Source organism: Panthera onca, chromosome A3 (genome assembly GCF_046562875.1).
Source record: "Panthera onca isolate mPanOnc1 chromosome A3, mPanOnc1 haplotype 2, whole genome shotgun sequence".
Classification (NCBI taxonomy): Eukaryota; Metazoa; Chordata; class Mammalia; order Carnivora; family Felidae; genus Panthera; species Panthera onca.
This window is the reverse complement of record NC_138341.1, coordinates 32,525,186-32,546,703: the sequence shown is the minus strand read 5'-3', so window position 1 is coordinate 32,546,703 and position 21,518 is coordinate 32,525,186. Positions and strand designations below refer to the sequence as shown.

General features: G+C 43.6%; 1 protein-coding gene across 2 annotated transcripts in view; it reads right to left on the bottom strand.

Moving 5' to 3' along the window:
- Positions 1–21,518, bottom strand: part of TMEM178A (transmembrane protein 178A) — a 51,759-nt gene that overhangs the window by 7,666 nt on the left and 22,575 nt on the right. Inside the window, exons 2-3 of one of the 2 annotated variants that reach the window (XM_060653157.3) lie at positions 6,856–6,969; positions 3,650–3,787 (exon numbers count right to left, since the gene is read on the bottom strand). In XM_060653157.3, the coding sequence (XP_060509140.1) occupies positions 3,650–3,787; positions 6,856–6,969 (252 nt within the window). The remainder of the gene's footprint in view (positions 1–3,649; positions 3,788–6,855; positions 6,970–21,518) is intronic. The other variant, XM_060653162.2, reaches the window with a different exon arrangement.

Sequence of the window (21,518 nt, the reverse complement as noted above, 5' to 3'; positions counted from 1 at the left end):
GGAGGAAGACTGTTTCAAAGTTTCCATTTTAACATCTCAAACTGTCACATCCCTGATGCTCTCCATTGAAGGTTTGGCTAATAAGTTCAGGCGGAGAACGAAGATGCCAGCGCATTAGAAGGGGCTAAGTTTAGCATCAGAAATCTGTGGGAGAGATGCTGACAAGCGCTGCCGAAGACACTTCTGCTTAATTAAAATCAATTCTTTTAACCCTTAGTTGCTCTCTTCCACTGCTACTACATATGAACATCCTCCAGCTAATTTATCTCGTGCAGTGGATTAATGTCGCTACCCCGGCATTTACAAAGGAAATATAAAGGCACGATTTGAAATAGCAAAAATCAAACAAACCTCTCTAAACCCTACAAGGAAGGGAACAGATGAACACAACACAGCATATCCACCCCTCGGAAGAGCATGTAACTATGGAATACCATTGAAAACAACAGAGCAAAAAAACAGCAGAACAATGTGGGGAAAGCTTATGGCAGGGTGTTATTTTTTTTCCTAATTTTTTTTAATGTTTACTTATTTTGAGAGAGAGAGACAGAGAGCCAGAGCACAAGCAGGGAAGGGAAAGCAGGCTCCAGGCTCTGAGCTGTCAGTAGAGAGCCCGACGCAGGGCTTGAACTCACGAGACTTGAGATCATGTCCCAAGCCGAAGTCGGACTCTTAACCAACTGAGCCACCCAGGATCTCCCCTTTCTTTTTTAAATTTTTTTTTACCGTTCATTTATTTTGAGAGAGACAGAGACAGAGTGCAAGTGGGGAAGGGGCAGAGAGAGACAGGGAGACAAAGAACCCAAATGGAGGATGTTAAATGGAAGCCCAGAAGACTAAATACTTTACTGTGATCATGGTTACAAACATCTTTTTTTTTTTTTAAATGAGGCAAACTCATGGGCAAGATTTGGTCCAGAATAAGAAAAATATTTCAACAACCTCCTTTTTCAGCTGGTGGGATCTACAAGAGGATTTTCTCCTTATTCCCAAATGTTGGGCCAACCAAACATTTGTTTGGCCAACCAAAAGGCAAGAAACCTGGACGATGTCATGTTGTGTCTGTTAGTCCTTCAGGACTGGTCATCAGACTTCAAGTTTCTAAGCCTGGGGTATGTTTTTTTTGGCTGTTGTGGGGTTTTTGTGATTGTGGCTATTGTTTTGCTTGTTTCGTTTTTGTTTAACAATTGCACATGGGCTTTTGATGATAAATCCTGAGGATGCCTGAGTCAATCTGGCTCGGAGTTCTAGTCCACATGAGGATCAGAAATAAGGGCTGAGCATGGAAATGTGGAGCGGGGGCAGGACGCTTGGCTGCTAGCCTTTCTCCCTGCCTACCCAGTGCTCAACAACCACCCCCCTTTATTTAAAACCAGTCCGGCCTGCGACCTTCCTAGGAACTCTCACTAGCCCTGGCTTTTATGGCCCAGTGGTTTATTTTACTGCTAACGATTGTTTTATATCTAAGAGCATCCTAAATTATTTATGCCTTACCCATATTAAAGTGTGCTTTAAAACCACCACTAAGGTTTTCTTGTCTACAGCTTCTCTCATTTTCCTGACAAGGGGATATAAGGTGAGTCTTTCCAGGGTTGGGAGGGGAGGCGAATCTGCAGTTCTTTGATGTATACACGGACAAGAGTCAGGAAAATGGGGGCTCAACCAATAATGGTAGGGAAGAACATGGATGAGATTTTTAACGACCATTATGCCCCAGCAGAGGCTTAAAGGGATCCTCTGGGCAGACAGGCCTCTCTGCTTCTTTGCTACCCTGACTCATCCATTCTGCAATTTGGATTTTAAATGAGGTACCCAATGGCTAGTCTGGAGGGTTCAAATCTTCCTCCAAAACCTCAGGACCTAGAATTTTAGCCTCCCTGTGCTACAATCTAAGAGCATTCACCAAAATATGGAAAGCTCAACTTGGTTTTCTGCTCAGACTACTCAGGGGCCGTGTGACCTCAGACTGTTCTGTCAGGGTGCTTACGACGATGACCCATCTTGCTCACAGAGAGAGAAAGGGGCTGAAGGAAGGGCCCCTGCCTGTGACTTGGGTTACTTAGGCTGCCGATTGTCCGACCACACCAGAAAGCAAAGCGCCACCTACCTGTCAACCCTGAAAGAAGGACAGACGGGAAACGGTGCCAGCCAATGGTGTCAGGCATCATTGCCCCCAGTTAACAGGTGGGGGAGCGGCTATTAAGGAAGAAGCGCTAGCAAACCCAGGTGTGGTCGTTTGAAAAACTGAACTCCAGAGAAATAGGCAATAGGCTTGTTCAAAATGGCGACATATGCAGAGTCATATTGGCTCCGATACTGAGTAGACTTGTGAAACTGTTAATTTGGCATTTACTAATCACTAATACATTAATTATCTTGTGAAAGAGGAAAAGGGAAAAAAAGGTTTCTTCCCTGTAGCCGCCTTCAGTGTTAGCTGTCAACTCAGCTCCTGACTCCTTTTTAGACAAAAGCACCCTTCACCTGCTAATCAAAGAGACCACAGGCCTGTCTCCACACACTACCCCCTTTCCAATACCCTGCTTGAAGATCCCTCTTCTGCTTAAAACCTGGTGGCTTCCATTACCCTTGGATTGAAATCCAGCCACTGCCTACATCTCCCACCTCAAGAGACACTATCCTTTTTCTCCCTGCCCTCCAACCACACCGGTCTTCTTTCCATGGCTCGAGATACACCAAGCCACCCCTGCCTCAGGACGCGGCTCGCCCTGCAGCACATGCCCACCCTCTGCCGGCTGCTTTCCATGATTTAGCTGGGAAATCACCTCAGCCAGGTGTTCCCTGAGACCCCTATTCCACCTTCTTTGTTTTCCTCACAGTATTTATCATTATCACAAGTTATGGTCTCTGTCTCCCTGCGACAGAAATGGAGAAGGATTCTGTTTGCCTTATTCATGGTGTCTCTGGTACCTAGAGTAGTAAGTCCTCAAAAAACATCTGTGGAGTAATTTGTGTGTAAAAATGACACCACCACGGTGCCTGGGCGGCTCAGCCGGTTACGCATCTGACTCTCGGTTTTGGCTCAGGTCATGATCTCACGGTTCGTGGGTTCGAGCCCCGCGTCTGGCTCTGTGCTGACAGTGTGGAGCCTGCTTGGGATTCTCATTCTCTCTCTCTCTCTCTCTCTCTCTCTCTTTCTTTGCCCCTCCCTCACTCATGCTGTCTTTGTTTTCTCCAAAGAAAGAAAGAAAAAGAAAGAATGAAAGAAAAATGACACCAAAGACACCATCACTAAGAGAAGTACTTTGAGTTGACTTTCAGCCTTGGGGGCGGGGGGTGGGGGCGGGTTGTGCTGATTACTCTTTCTCTCCTTGCGGGCTCCTGATAAATGATGACCAGGGCTTGCCAGGAGTCCAGGCCAGGGCTAGGGACATGGTATGAAGCAGAGACAGAAAATACAGGGCTGGCTCATACGGAGATCAAGCCCAAGACATTTCCGTCCAACCTTCTCAGGGCCCACAGTGGAGAAACCAGGCCTGTACTATTAACACTGCTGTTTTCTTTAAATTGTGTATTACCCACAAAAGCCAAACGACCTCTGGTTGCCCTTTTCACAAGTGAAAGCAAAATTAACAGAGCGAGGCGGGCCACAGGCAGGCAGCCTCCACTTTTGCTGAGGTGTTGGGCGTACCTGTCATGAGGAAAAGGAGTCCGGCCACGTGTTGGGTCAAGCTTTCCTCCCAGAAGAAACTGACCGTGGCCACGATGCAGCCACAGAGCAGGACGGCTACAGCCATGCCCAGGAAGCCGGCAGTGATTCTTCTCAAGTCTACTCTCGAAACACAAACATTCCGAATGAAAAGCAGAAGCAGCAAAGTCATTGAAAACCAGAGAACGAAGAGCTTTGTATATACATTGTCAGAACTACTAAGTGACACAGGCAGTCTTAGGGTCTGTGGGGCTGAGGTGGTTTAGGGAAGTCTCTCCCCAGGTATTCCAGAAGAGGACAGACGGGGTCCAGCACATCCGGGGGGCAGAGTCTACCTTCTCTGAGTCCACGGAGAAGTCTGTACCCCACGGAGAGGAGGCCAGAGGACAACGCCAGGGTAAACCTGGGTAATAGATAGCAAGTTCCTTAATGTACTGAGAGTGAGGTAGGTAAGAGAAATATCTTTACTTCCCTTAACAGAGTGATGGAAATGTAGCTTACCACCACTGTACCGGCCCTACTTAATCCGGCTTTGGAGAAAGAGCCCACAAAGCGTGTTACAGTGAAATATGGTTTTACCTGAGCACCTCGATGGCCGATTGTTTTATTTCTCGCTTACATCTACTCCCGCCTATTTTCAAAAAGGATTTGAGAAAGTGGAGGCAATCGTGGTGACTGAAATGGGGCCCAAAGTGCACATATGGGATATCTGCTCGTAAACTCCCTCTCCCCTTAAACACAGGCCCCACAACCCAAGTACCCATTTCCACAGGCTGAGGAGAGACCTTTCTCATGGCCAAGTGTCCGCCGTAGACACAACCGGCAGGTATGGTCTGTCACAAAGACGCAATCGGGATCCCGGAGCCAAAAACCCAGCCCCTCCACCACCTCCTAGGCAAAACCAAGAGATGGACGGACTGCAGGCACCTGACATTGTCACTCTGATTGCCCACCCTCTGCTATTTCACTTCTTCTATCTCCTCACCTTTTGTTTGAACAAATGTACATTTTTAAAATTGTTAGCTGAATACCTGTGACCCTTCTTAAAACAATAGATCTCAAGCAGAGATCTGGTGCCCCTGAGGCCAGTCGATAGCTCTGGGCACCCTTGGACCATCCCTTTTTTTTTTTTTTTAATTTATTTTAATTTAATTTAATTTTATATATGTATATATTTTTATTTTTTAATTTTATTTAAATACAAGTTAGTTAACATATAGCTTAATAATGATTTCAGGAGGAGAATTTAGTGATTCATCCCTTACATATAACACCCATTGCTCATCCCAACAAGTGCCCTCCTTAATGTCCATCCCCCGTTTATCCCATACCCCCCACACCTCCCCCCAGCACCCTCAGTTTGTTCTCTGTATTTAAGAGTCTCCTATGGTTTGTCTCCTCTCTTTTCATCTTATTTTTCCTTCCCTTCCCCTATGTTCATCTGTTCTGTTTCTTAAATTCCACATATGAGTGGTATCATATATTTACTTTCAAAGGGATTTCCCATTTTCAGCTCAGAGCATTAAATGAAAGCAGAGCATCTCTGCCTGGATGAGGAAGTGTAGACACCTCAGACCAAGGGCCAGGGACAGTGATAATTTAAAGGGGCTGAGTTTAATGTTAAGGGTATAAGTCATTTGGAGACATCCACATCTGAACAGGGGAAATGTCAGAAGAGTTCAGTCATTAGTATCTCAACTCCCTAAATTCCCTGTGGTTTCAGTAGTAATTCTGTTGTCTATGACCATTAAAAGGTACAAGGTTCAGATATAACCCACATAGGATTTGCATCAGTACCAGACATGTTAAGTTTATCTGATAAACAAGGTACAAATCACCAAATATAACTTTCTCAGAAAGGGCTATGCATGCAGATACCGAAAGTCTCTTTCTGAGAGAACCTCAAAGAGGATGAAGGGAACACTCAAATACCGTCTTGCTGGGCAACAGCAGGGCACAGACTCCTTGAGTACAGAGGTGACGCTCTTTCTCAGGTTCCTATGTCTATCTTTTCTCACCAGACAGAAAAATCAGTGACTGTGTGGCTTTCTAGACTTGTTGATTAAGGCAAAGAATTTCAAACACGCTCATAAAGAATTCAGATGTGAGAACACTTAGATAAAACTCTCAGATCTGCTGAGAAATGCTTGTTAAGATCAGCCAACAAGAGAGAGTTCTCAGGGAGTCATAGCACTAAGGAAAAAACCACATTTCAGCCAATGACTTTCCAAGTCCTAAATCTGCCAATCAGAGTATGTGTAACAAACATTGAGACTGCTGCTGGAGCCGTGTCATAAGAGCTTCCATGGTCGGGTGTGGAGTTCAAAACAGAGCCTTTTTCATCTGCAGAGATTTCCTCACAAAATGAGGTTCTGCTTGTTTTTCTGCAGTGGCCTTGGCCACCCAACTGGATCACCAACGTCCTCGCTGCTTACTTCATTGGCAAATGACAGTGTCGGCCTCTGATTAGAGTCTAGTTTTTCTCTCTCTCTCTCTCTCTTTTTTTTTTTTTTTTTTTTTTTGCTTTCCTGAGTCATCTATCACCAGGCAGCATGAGTCAGCAATTTTCAGGTAGATATCTGCCCTCTTTGGTATCACATGGCATGGTCCTTTCTAGATTTTCACATTTTCCTGACAGTGAAAAAGAGTAGTTCCCATCATTGGGATGTCCTCTGATAACAGACATCCTCTGAGAAAATTACAACATGCACTCATGAAGATATTTTGGCAGAAATACCAAGGTCTGAGACAGACATGGTAGCTAAAATGAATATTCTACAAACGAAACAAAACCGAGAGTACCTAAGGTATAATCTCCTTGGTTTACTAACCTAAGTGGCAGAGCAGATCTTCATGCACGATGACTTGGTAAAAAAAAGATGCAGGAGGCCATTTGGGTACAGATCAGATGCACCCAGGGCAGAAACACACACACACACACACACACACACACACACACACACTGCCCTGTCTCGAAAAGCCTCAGGCCTGATTTTCACACGTTCCACCTGTAAACAAGTTGTGACCGCAGCCTAGCGAAATGACTCCCTGAGTCTCTGACCAAGTCGGATGGGGCCCACGTAGAATCAGCACAACGTCCTTCCGTCCAAACCTGAGAGGGCTGGTGGGAATACTTTTTGTGCGGCAAGACACCATGTCCTCTCTGACCCGTTCCCAGAAATACTCACGAAGCAGGTGCCATTCATCTTGCTGAATTGTCTTGGTTAAATTGAAAGGAATGTTTCGTAAGCGGATTGGCTGAGAAAAGTGGTACTTGATGGCTGTGCATCGCTGTGCAATACCTTGAAGGAAATAAGAAATGCGATTTACTAGTCCGTGTATTTGTAATAGAATTCTGGAGATCTACAGCCCAATAACGTGTCCTGAACTGGGTTGAACGGGGGGAGGGATAGGAATCACCTGATGACTCTCAGTGATACAGGCAAGTCAGAGCAGTAAAAATCTAAAATGTGAAATAATTTTTTAAATCATGTGTCACTTGTGAATGTCATAAATTTGATAAAGATCTAAACTCCCCAAATTGTTTTTCAACGCTGAGTTTGTGTTAACTAAACACAAAACTCCTCAAGGAAAAACGGCCTAAAAGTATACATGTGGTTGGGGGAAATCAGCTTAAAATTTTAAGTTAACCCAGATAAATTACATGTGTCTGAACTCGATCCAATCTCAAACTCTAAAACGGGTTGCATCAAAAAGTTCATTAGGAAGTGTGTTATTTGGAAACCAGAAGACATTATTCCATGAAGACAACCCTCTACGTGGTGGCTTAGGTGGTGATTCAGTCACCAGATAACCCTCAAGAGCCTATTTAACCCCAGGGCAGCTGATACATTTTCTTAATACAAATTTTACTGACCTAAATTCTGGGTCCCAAGAGAAAGAGTAATACTAACAGTAGAGAGGGAAACGAAAATTATAGTAGAGAGGAGAAAGAAAAAACTTTCCCTACCTTTTCTGGCTGCATGCCCAGCCCTAGGCACAATATTTTGAAATTAGCAAGCATACCCATCGATTTATCTAGTATCTTCTCCTACCCTCTCTCCCAACCCATGCTTTTATTGCATAAATAAATACGGGCTTATTTTTCCCCTAAAATCTTCTGAGCCCCATGATTCAGCCTGAATCCTATGATAACCCTGCAGCTACTAAAAAAAAAAATCCTCATAGATGCAAATAAGTCTACTTTCTGGAATTTAATTACTTATAGAAATAAAATAAAACTTTGGGGGGCACCTAGGTGGCTCAGTCAGTTAAGCGTCTGACTCTGTTTCGGATCAGGTCATGATCTCATGGTTTTGTGAGTTTGAGCCCCACATCCGGCTCTGTGCTGACAGCTCAGAGCCTGGAGCCTGCTTCGGATTCTGTGTCTCCCTCTCTCTCTGCCCCTCCCTTGCTCGTGCTCTGTCTCTCTCTGCCTCTCAAAAATAAATAAGCGTTAAAAAAATTTTTTTCTTTCAAGTTATAAAAAAAAAAAAATGTACATTCCTGGATGGACCCCACCCAAGATATTCTAAATCAAAGGATTTGGGATGGAGCCAGGAACCTGAACTTTAACAAACATCCCAAGTAATTCTGAGGCAGGCAGTCCTTGAATCTCACTTTGAGAAACACTGCCCCAAGACTACCTCTGCTTTGGGGAAGATTTTTCTTTTTTTTTTTTTTCATCATGAAACCACCAATTCCCTCAAAGTTCGAAGCTCTATTTTTCTCCTTGTTTTTTCAACATGGGCCCGTGGCAGTGGTTCTGTGGTCTAAGGCACATAAGTTAGATGTTTACATAGAAGTCAGAAAACGCCTGTGCTTAAAAAGAACAAATAATCTAGAACGAGAATAGTAGCAGATAACATGCTGCAAAGGTATTAATAGCTTGCATTTGTATTTTTCAAAACTGTCATTCCAAGCGGTATTCATCCTCTGGCTGACCTTGAGGCTCTGTAAAGCAGGGAGTGAAGGCTAAGGCAGAGCTGAAGACATGAACGACATCCACACAGAGCCCATCAGCAAACAGTGGGACTTATTAGTTCCAGGCAGCTAAGGACATTTCTGTCCATTAGCTTCACACACAGCTGGTCAAGCAGAGACTTCAGGGGCCACATATGACAAAGAATAGAGACTTTACAGAATCAGTTAAGGAAAGACACTAAAGAAACCAACAACACCACCACCAAATAATAACAAACCCTGAGGAGGAAGAAGAATCTAATTTCTAGAGTTGCTACATAATGTGGTTTGATGAACCACAAATAGGATAAACTCAAAGGGAGCCACACCCAGACACATCATAATCAAACTCCCAAAAGCTAAAGAGAACATTTTGAAAGAAGCAAGAGAAAAGCAACTTATCACATACAAGCGTTCCTCAAAAGAGTAGAAGATGATTTCTCATCAGAAATTATGGAAGCCAGAAGGGAGTGAGATGACATATTCAAAGCAACGAAAGAAAGATAATTAATCAAGAATTCTATATGCAACAAAGTCATCTTTCAGAAATGAAGGAAAAATTAAGACATTTCCAGCAAAACAAAAACTGAGAGGGTATGTCACTAGCAGACCTGTCCAACAAGAAATACTAAAGGGGGTCCTTCTGGATGAAAGGAAAGTACAGTAACTGAATCTACATGAAGAAATAAAGAACATTCGTCAGGGTGCCTTGGTGGCTCAGCCAGTTAAGTGTCCGACTTCGGCTCAGGTCGTGATCTCACGGTCCGTGGGTTTGAGCCCTACATCAGGCTCTGTAGTGACAGCTCAGAGCCTGAAGCCTGCTTTGGATTCTGTGTCTCCCTCTCTCTGCACCTTCCCCACTCTCTCTCTCTCTCAAAAATAAATAAACATTAGAAAAAAATAAAGAACATTTGTCAAGGTCATGACATGGGTAAACATAAAAGACAATATAAATGTACTATCTGTGCTGTAACTTTTTTTCTATTATCTGATTTAAAAGACACAAAACATTAACCAATAATTGTAAATCTCTGTTGAGGATCATACAATGTAATTTGTATGATAATAACCATGCGAAGGAAAGGAGAGGGAATGGAGCTATAAAGCAGCAAAGCTTTTACATACGAGTGAAATTCAGTTGGTATTAACCCAAACTTGATTGCTATAAATTAAAATGTTAATTGTAATTCACAAGGCAACTTGTGTGTGTGTGTGTGTGTGTGTGTGTGCGTGTATACATACATATATAATACATATTTAAAAGGTTACTAGAAAACATCCATTTAACACAGAAGAAGACAGTAATGGAAGAATAGAGGAACGCATAGAAAACAAATAGCAAAACGGCGGACATAATTCCTCCCTTATGAGGAATTACATTAAATCTAAACAGATCAAACACTCCAATCAAAAGACAGAGATTGGCATTATAAATAAAACAGCGTGATCCACCTATATGATGTCCACAAGAGACACACTTTAGATCCAAAGATGCAAATAGTTGAAAGTAAAAGTACAGAAAAAGATATACCATGCAATCTCCAAAAGAGAGATGGGAATGGTATACTAACATCAGATAAAATAAACTTAAAGACAAAAATTTTTACTATAGGCAAAGACATTTTAGAATGGTAAAAGGGTCAATCCCCTGGGACTTTATAAAATTATAAACACATATGCACCTACTTACCAACAGAACCCCCAAAATACAGGAAGCAAAAACTGAAGGGAGAAATAGAAAATTCAACAAGAATAGTTGAAGGCTTCAATATCCCACTTTCAAACATGGTACAACATTTAGAAGATCAGCACAGAAATAGAAGATTTGAACAACACTCTAAAACAACTAGACGAAACACATCTATAGAGCACTCTACCCAACCACAGCAGAATACACATTCTTTTTGAGTGCACATAGGATGTTCTCTATGATAGACCATATGTTAGGCAATAAAACAAATCTCAATACATTTAAAATTATTAAAACCATATGGAGTATGTTCTCTGACCATACTACAATGAAGTTAGAATCAATAAGAGAAGAGAACTTGAGACATTCACAAATTTGTGGAAATGTAGTAACACACTCCTAAACAGCCAAGTGTTCAAAAAATAAATCACAAGAGAAATTTAAAAGCACTCTGAGATGAATGAAAACTAAATCACAGCATACCAAAATTTATGGGATGCAGCTAAAGTGGTGCTTAGAGGAAAATTTATAGCTGCAAATGCCTACATTAAAAAACAAGATGTCAAATCAATAACCTGTCTACCTTAAAAAACCAAAAAAAGAAAAGCAAACTAAACCCTAAGCAGAAGAAAAGAGATTATATAATTACAGTAGAAACAAATGAAGTAGAGAATAGAAGAACACAGAAAATAAGCAAGACCAAAAATTGGCACTAAGATTAATAAAATTGAAAAAATTAAGATTAATAAAATTTAGTTAATCTAACCAAAATAAAAAAAAAAAGAAGACTCAAGTTACAAAAATCAAAAATAAAACAGAGGGCATTACCAATATGGAAATAAAAAGGATTGTAAGAGAATATTGTGAAAAAATTATATGCCAACAAATTAGATTATACAGATGAAATTTGTAGAATGACATAAACTACCACAACTGACTCAAGTAGAAATAGAAAATCTGAAAAGATCTATAATAGGTAGAGATTAAGGTAGTAAATAACTTATTAAAAATCTTCCAATGATGGAGTGCCTGGCTGGCTCAGTTAGTAGAGCATGAGACTCTTGTTCTTGGGGTTGTGAGTTCATGCCCCGTGTCAGGTGTAGAAATTACTTAAAAATAAAATCTTTACAATTAAAATCTTCCAGTGAAGAAAAGCCCAGGACCATACATCCTTACTGGTAAATTTTACCAAATATCTGAAAAAGAATAACGATCATTCATAAACTCTTCAAAAAAAAAAAATAATAGAATTCCCAAATCATTCTAGGAGGTCAATATTACACCTGATACAAAAACCAAAAACGTAACAAGTAAAGAATATTTCAAAATATTCTTGTGACTATTATATACAAAAATCCTCCACAAACACTAGCAAACTGAATTCAGCAACATATAACAAAGACTATGCATCATGACCAAGTGGGATTGATATCATGAATGCAAGATTGTTCCAACATGTGAAAATCAATTAATATAATAGGCCTTATCAAAAGAATAAAGCACAGAAACCACAAGATCATCTCATAAATGCAGAAAAAGCATTTGACAAAATCTATTTGATGCTCACCCACAACCCTATGAACCAGATTAAAAAATAATAAGTATGATTTGCTCCATTAAGTAGGTAGAAAAATGTGAAGTTCAGAGACATTAAGCAACTAGCCTAAGGCCACAATGCAAAGTAGTAGTAACCGAGCTTTTTTTTTTTTTCTCTTTTTTTTTTTTTAACGTTTATTTATTTTTGAGACAGAGAGAGACAGAGCATGAATGGGGGAGGTTCAGAGAGAGGGAGACACAGAATCCGAAACAGGCTCCAGGCTCTGAGCTGTCAGCACAGAGCCCGACGCGGGGCTCGAACTCATGGACCGTGAGATCATGACCTGATCATGACATGAAGTCGGCCGCTTAACCGACTGAGCCACCCAGGCGCCCCATAACCGAGCTTTAACATGTATGCTGTCATCCAAATTTTGTATACTAGTCACTCAGGAAAGTTAGAAATCCTTAATCTTTTAGAAGTGCATCTTAATTCTGTGGGTGGCTACAACGAGTTATTAAGCAAATTGTCAGTTTACAGGGAAAAGCACATTTTTTTCATTTTTTTTTTTAAGTTGGCTCCACGCCCAAAATGGAGCCCATTGCAGATCTTCAACGTGCAACCGATCAAAAGTCAGTGGCTTAACTGACTGAGACATCCAGGCGCCCCCATTTTTTTTGGTTTAGTAACAACATGTGCTCTTTTGGAAACAAAACTTAATTGAGGCTTCTGTCTGTATATTACCCATACCTTTTGATAATGTTATTTGGAGACTGGATTGACTCTATGGCTGACTCAGTGACTTCATTCTACCTGCATCTCACAGAAGCTGCTTCATGCTCAAATGGAGTGTGGACTGAGTAGAAACCGTTCTCCGAGAGCGCGAGGGGCTGGCCCTAGGACAGCTTCTATGCTAGGGAAATACATGGTTCCTTTTACATCACAGGGGACATTCTCAGGGCTCATCTCAGCCCCTTGCTAGGAACAGGCACGATCCCAGGAGGAAGAGCCACAGAAAGGAGGAAGGCAGCTGGCCAGTGCTCTCCTGCTTCCCCAGGGGCATCCAGCATGTGCCAGGAGTGAGGTAAGCAGTGCTCACGTAGCCAAATTACCTTTCCTTCCCCGCTAGGCTCCCAGGCTAAATTTAAACTGCCAAGCGCTCTGAAACGAGAAGAGAAAGGAGGTGTGGAGAGTGACAAGGTCTGGACCGGACGGTAACAAGCAGTACTCAACAATCCCACTGATTGGGAGCCTGCTGGCAAGCCCAGAGCCCCTCAGCTGAGCTTGCAAGAAAACAGTCTACGGCTCCTGTGCTCCACTCCCTTGGAAGATGATCAAGACTCCAGGCAGAATTAGGAGACAAAGTGGGAGTGAAGGACAGATCAGCAGCAGTGTCAGGGGCCCACATTAGCTGTTGTATTTCCTTGTTCTTAAACTCCGCTGCTGTCTCAGAAAGTCAAATAGATTCGAAGCGGGGAGTATATTATTAAGGTCTGGCTTCTTACAGCATACGCTTTAAACTGACAAAATGAAACTTGACAAAAATCACACAGGAAAAGACCTGTAGTTGCTTGACAGCTTGCCAAAGACAAATTAGGTCCTTTTGATGAAAAGACATGTGTGCGTGTATGTGTGGATGGTGGTAAAGACCGAAGTTCCGTGCGATGTTATGTTAAAAAGTGATACTGTGGAAATCCACAAGGAGGCATTAGCTTCCAATTTTTTCAAAGCCATGCATGCAAACTTTGAAATTAACTGGCTTTCTGGGTATAGACAGCAATGAATCTGGCTCTCTGAAAAGGAACACAAAAAGCATGAGCTCATAGCACCAGATGGCATCACACAATGGGGGGAAGAAACATGCAGAGGGTTGAAAAGAACAAGTTGTGATCTATATTTAGTGATTAATTAGCTTCTTAAAGGGCCAAGTAGAGCTGCTTTAATGATGATATAAACCACAGAAGAAGATACATAAATATACTGCACAGAGGTTAGGAATAGGGTTTATGGTCTGGTGAATATCTGTTGTTTCTGGTGCTTAGGGAGATGAATCAAATTCTAAGCTAAGTCACAGAAACTCATACTCAAGGTTAAATGAGAGACAAACAGCAGAAGATGCTGTAAAAAGTCACTAGGACCAGGCAATGATGTGGTGGCTAAAGGTCTTGCAGTCAGACACACTTGGATTTGAAACCCAGCTGTGCAGCTTTTGGCAAGTGACTTAAACTCTCTGAGCCTCTGTGTCTTCATCTGTACAAGGCGGGGGGTGGGGGTGGGGGTGGGAAACGGCAGATGCCTTCTGTGGTTATTGTGAGGAATGAAAGAGGTCATTCAAGGACTTAGCATGGGACGCAGCCAGTCGAAGCACTCGATAAATGTCAGCATTTGGTTATGAAATATCTCCTGGCACTTGCTCACATTCACCATACAGAACTATTGCCACACACACAAGGAGTCTGCCCCCCAAATGTGCATCGCAGATTAACCCAAGTGTACAGAGAGATAAACACATGCAATGGAACGCCTGAACGGCGGTCTACCCAATGGCTCTCGTGTTTCCTCTCCACTCAACGCTCAGTGCAAGACTCCCATCACTACACTCCTGAAGAGCTGGCCGACTGGCCTCCTTACCGCTCTTCTCTCCACCCTCCAACCCACCCTCTTGCCACTGCTGGATAAATCTGCTGTGGAAAGTTCTGGGGCCTCTGGAGCCTCAGCTGCCCATCTGTAATGCAGACTATGACAACCCTTAAGATTTTGCTATAAGGGGCACCTGGGTGGCTCTGTCAGTTAAGTGTCCGACTCTTGATTCTGGCTCAGGTCATGATCTCGCGGGTTGGTGAGGTTGAGCCCCATGTCGGGTTCTGTGCTGATAGTGCAGAGCCTGCTTGGGATTCTCTCTCTCTCTCTCTCTCTCTCTCTCTCCCTCCCTCACCCTTCCCTGCTCACGCTCTCTCAAAATAAATAAATTAAAAAATAATTTAAAAAAAACAAGATTTTTGCTATAATCACCCGCCATTTACAGTACCATGCACTTAATATGTTTCTTTAAATTGATTACTACAAGTGGGACACAATTTTACCTCCCATAATGTAATTAGGTATTTATTGTAGAATTATGTACTTATTTTAAAATGAAGTACCCAGCACATAGTAAATGCCACCTGTTTATTAAATAGCTTTAATGCTGTGCCAATGTACCAACTTCCACACTTGGGCAAACAGAAGATGAGAAAATTCGTGGTCCCTGAGAGCAATAAAGCCTGAGGTTTTCATCATCTGGCTCTGTCTTGCCTCTACATAGTAACATACCATTGGCTTCCCCCTAATCAAAACCAGGCTCTAGGCCCTTGTCACTTATCCCCGCCCCCCACTTCACTTACTTTTACTGCAACTGGTCCCCAGGGCTATCTCTCCACCGCTCCCAGACATGTGCCTTGGCAGGGTCAGGCCCCTTTCTTCCTACAGCTATACAGCCATCACCTTGGAACCACCCCAAACCCCCTAAGCCCCCCAAGCCCAACACCTTCATTCAAAATGCCTTCCCGAAGGAACACAGCAGCCGTCACAGCTCATTTCTCTTCTCTGGTGTTGCGATGTTAGGGGCTGAGCCTCACAATCTGGCTCTGGATCATTTCCTAATAGATCAGAGAGTCTGCCTCCGTCGGAGTGTCCCGAGTTCCTTAAGAGCCGAGGCTGTGACTTCTTTCTGGGTCCTTGACGTGTAAGAGCTATGGCTAGCAGATGAAAGGGTCAGTGAACAGCCTGCACTGTTTCCTAAAACATTTCAGAGGCAACGTGGAATTCCATAACTGGCCCGTGGACAGAAAAATAAAGAACTCTTTTCACACCAGCTCTGCCGGCATGCATCCCGGTCTGAAAGGAAAGATCCATCATGGGGTCACAGGGCAAGGGGGCTGCCGTGTTCTCATCAGAGAGATTTCGTTTCAGAGGGAATCAGGTGCTAAGCAGACAAAGGAAAACGTCTTCCTTGTCGCCTCCTTTAAGGGGTACGAACAGCCTTCACTGAGATAAATAAACCAAATACAGTGAGTTTAGTGGGCTAATCTGGCGATTTTAAGCCTCAAATGGCCAAAACCAGTCCTGAAGTCAAGCCCTGAGGGCAAACCCATCATCAGGTCTCCAGAGCTGAGAGGAGAGACGCACAAAGTTAGTGACTGTGGAGTGGCACTGTCCAGTGGAAATACAAGCCATATTTAGAATTTCAAGTTTTCTGTGGCCATGCTACAAAAATAAATAGGCAAGAATAATTATCTCCTATTTTAATTTAACATAAAATCAATATTTTAAAAAGTATCAGTGGAATTTTTTTGAGTTTACTTATTTTTTTTAGTAATCTTGACACCCAGCATGGGGCTTGAACTCACAATCCTATGCTCTTCCAACTGAGCCAGCCGGGCACCCGTTAGTGAGTTATTTTACATACTTTTTTCACACTAAATCTTCAAAATCTGCTGTTTTTCACTTAAAGCACAGCAAGTCTCATCCCCAGAGCTCAACAGTCTCACGTGGCTGCTGGCCACTGTACCGGAGAGAGGAAAGTTCCAGATGAAGGTGAACAAGACTCCAAATGAAGTAAAAGCAACTGAGAGCAAGTGTTTGATCTAGGAAGTACCTGACAGGTGTCAAAGTCGTTCTTGTTTAGACTCTCCATAACACACTACTTTGTCCTGCTACTCTTGTGTCTTATTACTAATGGGGAATCACCTCACTTGCGTGGAATTATATCTGTGTTCGCTCTATATTCTCTCTCTTTTTTATTTTTTTAAATGTTTTTATTTATTTTTGAAGGAGAAAGAGAGACAGAGCATGAGTGGGGGAGGAGCAGAGGGATGGAGACACAGACTCCGAAGCAGGCTCCAGGCTCTGAGCCATCAGCACAGAGCCTGATGCAGGGCTCAAACTCACGAACTGTGAAATCACGACCTGAGCTGAAGTCGGACACTTAACTGACTGAGCCACCCAGGCACCCAATTCCCTCTCTTTTTTTAAAAAAAAAAAATGTTTATTTATTTATTTTTGACAGACAGAGAGACAGAGAGGCAGAGGGAGAGGGAGAAAGAGAGAAGCCCAAGCAGGCTTCAAGCTGTCAGTGCAGAGCCCGACTCGGGCTCCATCCCACGAACCACAAGATTATGACCTGAGCCAAAATCAAGAGTTGGATGCTCAACCGACTAAGCCGCCCAGGTGCCCCTCTATGTCCTCTTTGAAGCAAGACACCTGGATTTGCATTCTGGCTTCACCACTCACTAGCTGTGTGTCCTCAGCAAACTTCCTAACAGCAGTTTCCTCAGCTGTAATATGGACACGGGTAGTCCATCTATCCCAGAGGATTAAATGAGGCATTCATATAATACTGTTAGTGTTAGCTTCTATCATTATCGTTATTATATTTATCATTATTATTATTCATTATTATCATTATTCTGCTACTGCTACTTTTTTTTTTTTTTTTACCTGAACAAACCCAGACAACTGGACTATTCCTTGAAGGCAAGACTCTAGTGAGTTCCTTGAACTGTAAACACATGATCTCTAGGGGCCAAAGAGGGAGGATTCAGTGACAAGTCTGACAGATTCAACCTACTGCAAAGAGAGTAAACATCACCACAGGAAGCTGAAAGGAGGAGGGGAGCAGGGGAGCAAACCAGAAATAACAGTGCTCAAACAAGCACGATCTTGCGCACAGGTAGCGGCTGTCACGGGGTTAAAGCAGCGAAAGACCGCTGGTTTGCTGAATCCATTTTTCAATTTCCTTTAGTGTAGTTAGTGTATCTACAATAAAAAAAAAAAAATAGAATTAAAAAAATCAAAACCAGGGCTTCTCAGCTTCTCAAAACCGTGAGAGCACGCAGTTGGGGATTAGCCGGTAGGACACGGATTCACGATTGGAGATTAAAGACAGGATGTGATTTTATGTAGCCGATGGGGGATTTCAGCCCACCGGAGTGCTGTCGGCTTGTTTCTCTCTCCCTCCACTTTCTCCTCTCCTTCCTTTTACCTTCTCTCTCTAACGGGAGATGGTGAACCACAATGTGGAGCCAGGTTCCATTCTTTCTTCTCCATCTCAGAGCTGCCGATGTAGGCAAGGGAGATATGATTATGCCATTGGTGAGAAGGCGGACACAAGCAAGAACCGACACCCGTCCCATACCTTGCTCCCTGGGCCCCGACCCAGGTGAGACCAAATACAGCCACGAGCTCAATGGACGTTCCAGCTCAGTCCACAGTGGTATTTCCCTTCCCACGGGGGATGTCATGTTACAGGGACAGGCCAACAGTTGCTGCTCGTTACTCTTGCTCTGATCATGACCTGCTGACCTCAGAGAGATCGATACAGTCTGAACAAAACCTGTCTTAATAGTACACGAGTCTAAAGCTGTTAATACACACCTGAAGTTCAAATCTCCTAGATTCTGGAAGGCATCCGGTCGGTGCGGGAAGCAAACCTAAGCTTTATTCATTCACTCTCCAGTGTGACTTTTTTCCAGTAGTACGAACATTGATGAATATGACTTTTTTACTTGGAAGTTTAAACCTGCGTACTCTCAAATATCGGGACTTTTCTACATTTAATATGTGCGTAGAAGCAGCGGCACGCAAGTGTGTAAAGGAGAATATTGTTTTTAGAACCAGCTATGTGACTTAGAGCAATAAACTCAACCACTCTGAGCCTCCCTTTCCTCATTTGTACCATAGGGGTAATACAACCCCACAGAATTGTCATGAGGACCGAATGAGATAATATATATAAAGTGTCCTAACAGTGCCTAGTGCACAGGGACAGTGGTCATCCACGCCCTCTTCCTGCTGTCTTTGTAAGTAGCACCAGTAAAGTGTGAGTCCTGACCTGAGGGACCGCAATACTTGTAACCTCATCCTCACCTCCAGCATTTGGTGAAAAAATTAGGGGCCAAGGATCAGTCATTACCTTTTGCCATCAAAAGTCATCATCTCCTCATTTAGTCTTTCTTTCACTCATTCATTTATTCATTTGTTCAACAAACATTTATTTAGCAAGTGCCTTCTAGACAGAAGACCTACTTTCTGAATCTAGACTATGGTTCCACAAAAATGCCATGACTCTGAAACAGGGAGGGAGGAAGGAGGGATGGAGAGATGGGGGGGGGGGAGAGAAATCTCCCACATGCCACATGGGGACCCATAACTTCTGATGACGTTAGCAGTTTCCCAAATACTCAGAAAAGAGCAAGTTACTGGAGAAAGACTGCCCATTGTAGAGTGGGTTGGCAGTGTTCCAGGGCAAATTATCCTTAAAAACAATGCACTCTTGGCTGTTTCCAGGTGCCTTCATAGAGTCTTCCTAATTGAGCTACACTTTCAGAAGTTTGTTTCCTTTACGAAAGTGAACCCTGGATCAAGCTGAATTGACTAATTACTGGCGGATATGGAGATTAGGAAAGCAATGTTTGGTAGAGCTAATTTATGGCAGTATAGGCAAGGGTAATGGATCTGCTCAAACTGTGAAAAAATTTAAACATATTTGCTACCATGAACAATGTTCTTATGTCCCCTTCACCAGATGGGCTGCTGGATTTATGATGAGACATGTCACAGATACATATCAAGATAAATGGAAACTGGGAGCCCTTTAGAGCCAGACTTCGGGATCTATAGAGCACCTGTTCTATTGCTGGCTTGATAATTGATAGAGTTGTACTCCTGGGCTTCAGTAGGCTATTGAAATCAATTTCAAAAAACAATATAAATTGATTGGAAACAATATTTTCAACTTTTTCGCAGTAATGATCAAGAATGAGCAACGACCGAGCAAACCTGACAAGTCCGATTTCATTTCCTTTCCCTTCTCCAGCCCCTTCATAGTCAGGTGGCCGGGAAGACACCAGAGACAAGAAGTGAAGGGGGACAAAATCTCCAAATTGAATGGGTTATCCAGGATTCACTGCAACGTGAACGATGGAGGATGACACTCACCGCCTCCCAGCGGCAAGAACTTTATGGTAGGAAGAAACCACATCCCAGAGCCTTTTGAGGCAGCGGCAAGGAAGATGAGAGTCCGGGCGGGACCCTCTTTCCCACTATTTCCGGTGTGTGCCGGTTCCTCCAGCAGCTCCAGAGACACCCCTAAGTCATGACATAAATCTGCAGCCAGGTAAGCACAGGTGTGGGACCACCAGAATTGCTCCGGTGTGGCCTACAGGAAAATGGCATAATCATGCTTTTATTTATCACGTAGCCTGTTACGCTGTGTTCAGAGTGTCTCGTCACACATCCTCACAAGTCATATATGGACGACATTCTGTTCCTTGTACAAATAGGAAGAACAAGGCACAGACCCCTTAGGTGGCCTGTCCCGATTCGTGAGTCCAAGCCCCACATCAGGCTCGCTGGCGTCAGCCTGTCGGCACAGACCCTGCTTCAGATCCTCTGTCCCCTCTCTCTGCCCCTCCCCAACTGCTCTCTCCAAAAATACAAAGATTTTAGATAAATAAATAAATAGTTGTGAGCATAGCTTTCTGAAGGATTGCTAGATGACGCCAGACTCTAGGCTCAGAGCTTTACTCACATGTCCCTCGTGAGATAGACTCTGAGGCTACCTCTGTTTTACAGAGGAGGAAACTGAGGCTCAGTGAGGCTAAACCATCTGTCCAAAGTCCCAGGGCTAACAGAGCTGGCATGGAATCTGCATCTCCTTCTAAAGCCAGTCTCAGATATCTTAACAGACCTTGTCAGATGTGAGTCACTAATGACTACACCTGATCGTGCCCAATTGGTCCCCTTAAAGGGACGAGGACAAAGCAGGCAGGCACGGCTGGACTTGTGCGTTGCTTTTATCCGCAGTATTATTTGTATGCTTCCATTTCCTTTGTTCTCATGCTGCCCTCTACCCACAAGGAAACAGAAGAAAATACTCGAGGAAACCACTGTCCAAACCTCTGCATGCACAGATTTCTTTCCCTGCTGGCCGAGCAGGCCGTCAGGTGCCTAAAACCCCAGAGGAGGGCTGAGAACAAACAGAAGGGGCACAGGGGTGCCTGAGGAGAGGGCAGCAGGTGGAGCACGGTGGCCAGGAATGAGGGCTCGGCTGCATCTCTCTGTCACCCAGAGCCCCACACCTGAGCCCCAGATTGGTGGGGCAACACTCCAAACCTAGAGTGAGGATGGGAAGGGAAAATCTTCCCCTGGGCCAAATTGGAACCGCCATCCATTTGGGAATCTCTATGTGGGGAAAGAGGCCCACCCCCACGGCTGCACACTCCAAAGTGAAGTCCCCATTCTTCCTCCTACCACAACTCCCCACCCACCCACACAGCTCAAAGGGTCAAAACAACCATCAAGTGCTTGGGCCCGAAATATAAAACGTACTTCTGGTCCAGTTCCAACGACAGCGTGCAGCGAAGCTGGGCTTCTCTCTCTGACCACCTGTGCTTATCACATGCAGCCCCCAGAAGCCTCGGCGGAGGACGTGGGGGGGACAAGATAACTCGCGAATGGTCCAGACCTGCACCTCACCACTGTGGCCTCGCATCACACACGAGCCCTGCCACGCTCCAGCCCACATTGCATCAGAACATGCCCACACGATGTTTCCAGCCCTAATTTTACCTCAGGCAGCCTGAATGACAGAGACAGCCAGACAGGGGGAAAAAAAAAAAGTG